Source organism: Schistocerca gregaria, chromosome 6 (genome assembly GCF_023897955.1).
Source record: "Schistocerca gregaria isolate iqSchGreg1 chromosome 6, iqSchGreg1.2, whole genome shotgun sequence".
NCBI classification, from domain to species: Eukaryota; Metazoa; Arthropoda; class Insecta; order Orthoptera; family Acrididae; genus Schistocerca; species Schistocerca gregaria.
The window spans coordinates 568,102,611-568,112,610 of NC_064925.1; the positions used below are offsets into that span (position 1 = coordinate 568,102,611).

Below are 10,000 nucleotides of genomic sequence, written 5' to 3' on the forward strand. Positions count from 1 at the left end.
GTCCGGCCATCCTGATTTAGGTTTTCCGCGATTTCCCTAAATCGCTCCAAGCAAATACCATGATGGTTCCTTTGAAAGGGCACGGCCGACTTCCTTCCCCACCCTTCTCTAATCCGATGAGACCGATGACCTCGCTGCCTGGTCTCCTTCCCCCAAACAACCCAACCCCATGATAGGACATGCGTAATTGATCGAAACTATTCACACTGTGCTCTATAGAGGATCAAGTAGGACAAAGAAAATTTGTAAATGGAACAACTGAAAACAATAAGAAAATCCAAAATGGCATGCCACCACATCAAAAAAACTCTCCACCCTGTCCACCACCGACTGATGCCTTGGGACTACCACTACCCACCACCAGCCACCAAACATCACCAACATCACCTCATAGCTGACATACCCTGCCTCACAGAACCACAACATTTACCAAATCCTCAGAAACTCACTCCCACCACCACACAGAACCCGAAACCCAAACAGACCCGGAACCCTGTCAATCTTTACTCCAAAAGAAAAAATTGGAAAATCCAGTATGGAATAACAGCAATATCACAAAAAGGATAGATTGCTACTGTTTGCCCCACTCCAAAATTCAATCACAATGGACTTATCAAAGAAATTCTCTCCTTTACCCGGTCCCTACGGAAGAAACATTACTTTCACCGGCAATCTTAACAATCAGACCATTAACATTCCTCACCATCATTCCATAAATCTCTCAAAATGGAATCTAACCTTACAGCCCCAGAAAGAACTGCTATCCATCTAAAAACTGATCCTGACCTTATAACATTACCTGCTGACAAAGGCTGTAGTTTTGAACTGCAGAGATTACCTATTGGAAGGCCTCCACCAGCTGTCAGATCTGTCCACCTACAAACACTGCCACAGTGACCCATAAATCCAACAATATCTACAGTCTCCCCTCAAATCCTTAGGCCCATCTCATAACCTCTCCCCAGAGTCAAACTCTCTCCTCACACCTGCCTTTCCCTGCACTCCCACCTTTCACATGCTTGCTGAAGTTCATAAACCCAAGTACCCATAAAGTCCCATACAAAAACACCAATTTCCTCACCTGACTCTCCACTGTCGATTGCAAACCTACAGCCTCCTTCCTGGTCAACCATGACCAACTACATCCTCACCCACACTTACTTCACTTTTGAAGTTATCACCTGCAAACAAATCCATGGTACAGCAATGGGCACCCACTTGGGACCTTATGCAAATTTATTCAAGGGCTGTCTAGAGGAAACCTTCCTTATCAGCCAGTATCCCAAACCCCTTACCTAGTTCAGTTTCACTGACATTATCTTTGTCATCTTGACTGAGGATGTGAACACCCTACCCACATTCCTCCAGAACCTCAATACCTTATCCCCCAGTTGCTTTGCCTGGTCATCCTCAACCAAACAAGCCATTTTCCTCAACGTTCATCTCCACCTCACAGATTATTGCAGCATTATCTCCGTCAATGGCAAGCCTAGTAGCCCTCAGCAATACCTCCACTTCGACAGCTGCTACCCAAGGAGTTCCTTCTACACACACTGGACGGCCACGGTCAGCGCATCTGTCATGATGAGCACTGCTTCTTCTAACATACCAATGGTCTCAGTGAGGCCTTCACAGACTGAAATTACACTGCCAACCCAGTACAGAAACGAGTCTCCTATGTCTTGTCTCTGCAGTCATCTACTACCCCCTCACAATTGCACCTTCTGGCCACCAAGCAGCACTCCCCTCATGACTAAGTACTACCCAGGAATTGAGTAACTGAGTTACGTTCTCTTCTCTCTGTCTCTCTCTCTCTCTCTCTCTCTCTCTCTCTCTCTCTCTCTGCCCTGAAAGAGGAATATCCAGCCCACTATCCTTCCCACAGTGGTATACTGCCAATCACCAATTCTGCACAATATCCTTGTTCATTTGTACACAGCCTCCACTCCCAACCTCTGTAACAGAACCAAATGCAAGACCTGTCCCAGATATCCTCCTACCACCACCTACTCTATTCCAGTCACTTACATCACCATCAAAGATGCTTGTGAAAGCAGTCACGTGATCTACAAACTATGCTGTAACCACTGCACTGCTTTCTACATGAGCATGACAACCATCAAGCTCTCTGTCTCCATGAATGGCCACAGACAAACTGTGGCCAAGGGACAGCTGGACCATCCAGTTGCTGAATATGCTCCCCAACACAATGTGCTTCACTTAAATGACTGCTTCATGCCCTGCACCGTCTGGATCATTCCTCCGAACACCAGCTGTCCTGAACTGCGCAAGTGGAACTTCTGCTGCAATATATCCTACGTTCCTGTAACAACCTTGCCTCAACCTTCGCTTGTTCCTGTCCATCCAACTATCAATTTCCCTGCTCCCAATCCAACCCTACAGAGGCTTTTATTCCACCAACACACCAAGTGGTCTCTTTCCTCTACTCTTCACTCTGTTGCTGCCCCTCTGCCCTTAACTTCCTAACTGCAGCTACCACGTCCCCACAATGTCCCTGAATACTCCCACAAGCACCACTACACCCCCCCCTTCCCTGTTATTCCCCCCCCCTCCCCCTCATTGCCCCAGCCTATTCCTTACCCCCACTACCCATAGACTGCTTCTCCCATTACATAAAGTTGCTCAAAGTCTGAAGATAGTGGTGTACATGCACACAAGTACATTGTGATTGTGTGTTTCCTACTTCAGGACGACGACTTTCTGCCAGAAGCTTAAATGGGTAGTCATCTTTTTGTCGTACCTGTCTGCAACTCAACATCCCCTTCATATGGCGAGTAGTGATCTATCTGGAAATGTTAAGACTAAGAAGAAAACCTAATGGAAACTTAAATGTTCTGTGGACACCAATTTTCACTACTGTCAATGAAAATGACACAGCAACTAACAAAGAAATTTCTCCTACCATTTCAAGTTTCCTTTTATATTTTTACACAGTACTATTTAAGACTCACACCAGGAACATAGTTGGTACCTAATCAAAACAAAGTAAATTTGCAAGTAATGCCAGAGAAGCTGCATAAAGCTATTTCAGATACAAAGAAAGGAAGGGAGGGAGGGTGCCTAGAGGAGACTGTTGTTCAGCAGGAATGGTTAACTTCAATGGCAAAGTTTACAAAAAGAACAAACGAAACTGTCTGCAGAATATCTGCACAGACAGACTAATGAAAAAAGCCCTGACAATGCTAGAATTATATTCCTTCACATGAAAGGAGGTAAATTCTGACTAAACACAGTAGAAAACTGTAACTTATTACCCTCCTCTCCATAATATTAAAGATATTTGCTAAATTTATCAGAAATGGGGAAGAACTCTAGATTTTAATAACAATATTATAAAAACAATACTCACCATGCACGCGCACGCGCGCACACACACACACACACACACACACACACACACACACACACACACACACACACACAAGTCTCTTACTGTACTGCAAAGGCCAGACTGCGAGCAGCAGTGCAGGATGGAAGAAGCAAACCGAGGGGTGGGGGTAAGGAATGTGTGAGAAATCTTTTGGGTCTTAACTGCTAAGGTCATCAGTCCCTATGCTTACACACTACTTAACCTAAATTATCGTAACAAACAAACACACACACACACACACCCATGCCCGAGGGAGGACTGTAACCTCTGCTGGGACCAGCGGGGGTAAGGAGGAGGCGGGAACAGAAGGAATAGTAATGTAGGAGTGGAGAATGGTGAAGTTCTGCTTGCAGTAGCATACAGGGATGAGATGGAGAGAGAGAAGGGCAGCTAGGTGCAGTCAGGAGATTAGATGGAGGCGAGGGGAGAGGGGAGGCAGCGGGAAAGTAGATAAGTAAAAAGACTGGTCGCGTTGGTGAAATAGAGGGCTGTGTAGTGCTGGAATGGAAACAGGGAAGTGGCTTGTTTGGTAAGGACAATGACTGATGATGGTTGAGTATATATTGTAGGGAGAGTTCCCACCTTCACAATTCAGTAAAGCTGGTATTGGTGGGAAGGATACAGATGGCACAGGCAGTGAAGCAGTCATCAAAATGAAGGATGTCACGTTTGGCAGTGCGCTCAGCAACATGGTGGCCCACTTGTTTCTTGGCCACAGTTAGTCGGTGGCCATTCATGTGGACAGACAACATGTTGGTTGTCGTGCCTACATAGAATGCAGCACAGTGGTTGCAGCTTAGCTTGTAGATCGGTTGGCTGGTTTAACATGTAGCCCTGCCTTTGATGGGATAGGTGATGCTTGTGACTGGACTGGCATAGGTGCTGATGGGAGGATGTACGGTACAAGTCTTGCATCTAGATTACAGGGATATGAGCCATGAGGTAAGGGGTTGGGAGCAGTGTTTTGTAAGGATGTAGAAGGATATTGTGTAGTTTCAGTGTGCAGTGAAATATAAGCTGAAATGCATTACTGCACTGTGTCATGCATTGTTTGTCGCATTCTGATAGTGCGTGTTTACGGCCTGTTGCCGCTCGCGGCATGGCTTGCTTTTGTGCACGCTACCACCGCTTAAGAAAGAAGAAGAAGGAAAAAAAAAAAGAAGAAGAAGAAGAAGAAAGAGAGAGAGAGAGAGAGAGAGAGAGAGAGAGAGAGATCATCTCATTAGCGAAACAATGGCAAGAGACTGCTATTTGTTGTTACTTACACTGCTGCTTCTTTGATAATGATCAACAAGAACCAAATAATAGTCTGCGTATGATAGAACATGTTCTGTACGAGAGTTTGGCGAAAATTTTTCTCCGTTTGAAAATCTTTGCGGCCACTTCTTTAGTGCACCAAATTCTGCACAGAAATTTGAGTCATATTAGATTTAAAAATCTAGTCAATTGCCGTGCTTCATTTCTGACTGTCTCACTATTAGGCATAAGAATAACACGAATATAAACATGACACAATTTGTATATTCTTCCGTGTTTGCTGTTGTCTCACTCTAGTTTCGTAGTTTATTAGGCAGACAGGATTTAAATGAGATAGCAGCAAACACGAAAGAATACATGGCAAAATTTTTATATTTGTATTATTCTAATGGTGAAGAGAATACTGTATTTGATTCACATTTCACCAGGTTCCTATTAGCAACGATCTCTTCTCAGCGGTAGAAAAAAATTCAGAATGTAGAGCTGGCCATATTGACAAACATCCCAGTCTTGCCAGTCGGATTTTCGTAGTACATTGAAATTCTGCTACATTCGAAGATGAACAATACGGAATTTGTATTTACTTTGTTGGATAATGTGAGACAATGTAGTGATCGAAACTCTGGGTGGAGAAAAAAAAAACCTCGTCTTCCACCTCCCCCCCCCCCCCCCTTTTAATGTGGAAGCTAATACAAAACAATTGATGGTTGCTCAGCAAACAGAGAAGAGAGAAATGCTGGGAATTACTTGGAGAGAAGGTAATATTAACAAACTGATCAGAAAACTGACTGGTTTGTCAATTTTGATCATAATGGAAACTAAATTAAAGTGGGCAGGACGTGTAGACAGACATGGATTCCAAGGTTTACAAAATGAAAAAGTAGATGTACTAATAGGATGTGGGAAGACAACAACAGGACATCTACAGGAATAACATGGATGTTTAGGAGCAGGCCTAAAGCATAATGCATACTGTTGATGATGACCACAAAAGTTTGAACAATTTTACACTATGAATTTGCGTAACATAGGGAACAAAAAGAAATTGAGTTTGACAATACACACTATGGACAGATTGAATTGTATTATTTCTAAGATCATGAAAAACCCGAACATAATTGCATTTTAGGCAGTATTTCTCATACTACAGCAATATTAGCTTCATTCTTGATGTTGTCTGAACTTAAATTGCTTCAAACGAGGCAAGAGCCAGCATACCTAACACCAAGATCTTCATTTCACCAATCGCTAGCCTGTTAAGTCACTCTCACATACTTTATCTCACTCCTAGCAGTTATGTTTTCTTGGCAGACCACTTCCTTTAAAACTTTTTGGGAAGTGCTTCAGTATACTCTTGGACCAGCTTCTATTCTCCTATCACAGCCCTATCTGAGCAGTTGCCAATTCCAAATTATGTCAACCATCGTGTCCTGCACATGAAAATCGTGTCCTGCACATCAAAATCGTGTCCTGCACATCAAAATCGTGTCCTGCACATCAAAATCGTGTCCTGACATCTTTGTTACTTACAAGCAGTTACCAGAATACTTGCTGCATGTCACCGATTGTCCACTTCCACAACTATTAGCATATTCTTGGTCTTAGTTGTAATGTGTCAACTTTTGCACAGTGTGTACATTACAACTGGTTCAACAACAGCCTTTCCTGTTCTCCCTTTGCATGACAACAACAGAATGATATGGCTCTCTGAGCAGAGCAAATCTCTGACATGCCAGTTTTGCATTTCCCATTTGCTATCAAAGTAGACCCAGCATGCTTTTATATTTTTCCACATCTATATTTCTCCAATGTCCTAATCTGTTGAGAGCTCTCCTACAGCAACATATACGCAAAAATTCTGCCATACTGATCTTCAAGTTCCCTCCTTTACAAATGATCTTTAAATTGTGTACCATGAATGAAAAAGGTCTGTCATCTTTAGCTATCAGCTCTTTCAGCAGAAAATGATAATGTGAAGAGATAATCTCTACTACCACTTGCATCCTTTAACAACATTTCATCCACTTCTCATGCCATGAGTGGCCAAGGCAATGAGTCATGTATGAACTGACAGGTGCATGTGTGTGAGTGTGCCAGAAGTGCTAATAACCAAAACCATGCATCTGGGCCATCACTGAGTTAATGTAGCACAGCTAGAATACTAAAATCACTGGCTATTTCCAGGCAGCAATAGTGGTTACTGATCTTATCAATCTAACATTGTGACACCTTAAAAAGAGTATGACACACTAATATATGTAAACTTCTATATATACTGTTTGTTAACTTTATAATGTGTGTGAATTCTTGTGAAGATTGTTGTTGATGAGTAAACATCTGAATTGATAGAAAGAACTGTGAAATAATGTAGTTTGTGTTAAATGATAGGTCACCGTTTGCATACAGCTGGCACCTTGATGACTATGAAAGACTGGAAAATGCGATTGCGAGCAGGAACACACAACTTTTTGTTGCAGTGAAGGCTGCACACTACAATGTTTAGACCATTATCAAAGTAATTTAACTATTTCATTAAAGCAGTGTATAGCAAAGTAATATCCGACCACAGTCATAATCCGACTACTTGGGGTTTACACAGTTCAAATTTACTATATGAATTACAGTAACAACTGCATAACAACATTAAAATTATTTCCAAATTTTATGTTGTACTGAAGGTAGAAACTCCAGGCTTACAGAAAAAAGAATAGTTTTGGGAGCTGTGTAAATAATAACTGGGCATCATACAAGATCCAAGTTTCTCCCTGCGTGTACGAAGTTCAAATAACTTATGGGAATGCAGCCAGGTGATGTCACATCATCATGTGATATTTCAACAGGTGCACATCCTGTCATTTTCAAGGCAACAGTTTTGCCTTGAAAATGGCTGGGTGTGCACATGTCAAAATATCAGCAGTTGTCTAAGATGTCAGTTAGCTGCATCACTCTAAATTATTTCAGAACTTGACAAATATACAAAATGTTTTGATTGTGGTAACCCTGTAATAGTGAAACTTTTGATAATGGTAAGCACTGAAGACTAAGAAGATGAACTACCTAGATTTGAAAAAACTTTACACATATTACCCATACTGCTTCAGGAAGGGCCAAAAGTTGTTTCAATTACTTTAAGAAAGGACCATAAATATTGGCAGCATTTTTGTTGTTTGGATGCTGACAGAAAAAAAATTCAAATTCTAAAAATGTATTTCATTGTCTCTTTTCCTTCAACAACTTTCCAAGGCGAAGATTACAGTAAATGTTAAACATTCTGTACCGAATTGTCGGTGGATACATTACAGCAATATATTTAAGTAATAGAGCAATGAATTTGGAGTTTGCCAATACCAGTGTACTGCTGGATGCCTGAGTAGGCAGATGTCAAGGCATCCAGTCCCAGCCCCGTACCATTGTGCGCCGCAGCTGCAGAACCCAGGCCATTGATGGAGGCCATCGAGTTCAGTGGTGACCCTGTCAAGCTGCCAAGCCCCATGCTCGTAACAGGGCTCAGTGGGCTACCACCTGACGTTTGTCCTGTTAGCGACCCTGCAAGAAACACATTTCAGTTGCCAAGAGAATTCTCGAACATCAAAAATAACACTGCTCATTCTAAAGCTTAATGACAAGTTGTTGTACTATAACCCATGATAAGTTGTACTGTATTGCACACTGGCCTCTGTTATTACAGATATAGGCAACTACGTTCTGCGTAAATATTAGCCTAGTATTGTAATTATTAAGCTAGCAGTGTAAGTTAAACAACACCTATTTGACGTAACTCAAAATTAAAACAAATTCTCTTGATGTTCCGGACCAAGGGGTGACTACTGCTGCACGAAGACATTCCAATTAACCTATTTGGAACTGTGTTTGCCTAAGGGAGACTCTTCTATGGACTAACTGCACTGCATTGCAAGAAAAAGTCTATCTGCATGGTATGTTATTGTAGGGTAATAAAGAGAAACTAAACACAATATATTTGAAAGATGTCTCTTCAAAACCCCGGTGTAAATATTTTTCAAGAAGTAACAGGTGAAAGTGAGAAATACAGGGTGTACACACAGATAATATAAAGAAGTTCCAATGAGAAAATGCGCTGCTTCCAAAGTGAAAAATATGCTTTTTCCATGGTAAGTGACAGTATACTTTCCCTCGGAGCTGTAAAAATATCAATCCTTTGAATGGTGAAGTTTTTGTATATTAGCATAGGAGTTCCTGGCACTACAGAGAATGAAAAAAATTGTCAAAAGTTTTGGAAAGACCTTTGATGTGCAGCAATGTCCACGTTGTAGGTTTTCATATCCGTATTACGAACGTACAGATTTGAATTTCACCAAATACAGCACATTAGTTTCCCAAGCATTTAAATCAAGACTGAAATGTGCTTTTGTAGGCCAATCACAGCTCGTAATGTGATCTCGCCAGCTAATGACAGCAAATACTCAGAGCATAGGACACGTGATGTCGTCAGCCAATAGGAACATTACTGTTAAGTAGCGTTAACACAGAAATAGAGAAGTTAATGGCTTAAATTAATGTACACAGTGTAGGTACAAGAAAAGCTTTCTAAAATACTGGTCTTTTTGTGTGTGTTACACTTGGAGGTACATCACAGAAATGTGCAGGTAAAGTTTTAAATAATGACCATCTCTGGTCTTCTAGGCTCGAAATTCTTCTAAGTGGCTGGTCCTCAATATGTTAAGTTTTAAATGATTGTCACCCTCTGTGATTTAACACATTCATACTACATTCTCACATGTAACAGAATTCATCTGTGTTCACAATATTTTCCTGTAACCTGTTAGAAATAGGTCTGTTTCAGCAGCTGCAAGAGAGCACCAGAAAAAAGCCATTACTCTGCATGGGCAATTATGGATTCAAGTGCACATTTGTAAGTCCAGATAAACAAAGAAGTAGGCTCAACCTAGAATTAAGTTTTCCACTGCCGTTTTCAGAACGCAAATTTTCTTGGAGTACCAGTACGGCATTATTTCATGTTTTGTTCTTTATTACGGCATAATGCCATACACACCAGAAGATGAAAGTGTGCACATGAAATTCAGTGAACAGTTGAAACTAGCCAATAGTGAGGAATAAAACACTTCATTTCTAATAAACTGGTGCCGCTGCAGGAAAGATCAATAAAAGCCACATTTATTTAGCAAACGGATGAAAATAACTTCATTGTTGTGTAAAGTGATTAAAGCTTGACGGCCAAAAATGTGGAAATAAAATATAATCAAACTAATAACATTTTGGCCTTCCATAATTGTATTAATCATTTTAATTCACTTGACAACTTCCAGCCGCAGAAATCTGTTTTGTTTTCATCTGAAATGAGAACTATATATT

At 41.2% G+C, this 10,000-nt stretch overlaps 1 protein-coding gene across 38 annotated transcripts in view; it reads right to left on the reverse strand.

Annotated features, from left to right (window-relative positions):
* The window catches only part of LOC126278218 (CUGBP Elav-like family member 2), a 2,351,537-nt gene that overhangs the window by 15,972 nt on the left and 2,325,565 nt on the right, over positions 1-10,000 (reverse strand). For 31 of the 38 annotated variants that reach the window (XM_049978170.1, XM_049978163.1, XM_049978172.1 and 28 more), the window contains one exon: positions 7,997-8,194. In XM_049978170.1, coding sequence (XP_049834127.1) covers positions 7,997-8,194 — 198 coding nt within the window. The remainder of the gene's footprint in view (positions 1-7,996; positions 8,195-10,000) is intronic. The other 7 variants (XM_049978179.1, XM_049978180.1, XM_049978162.1 and 4 more) reach the window with 1 other exon arrangement.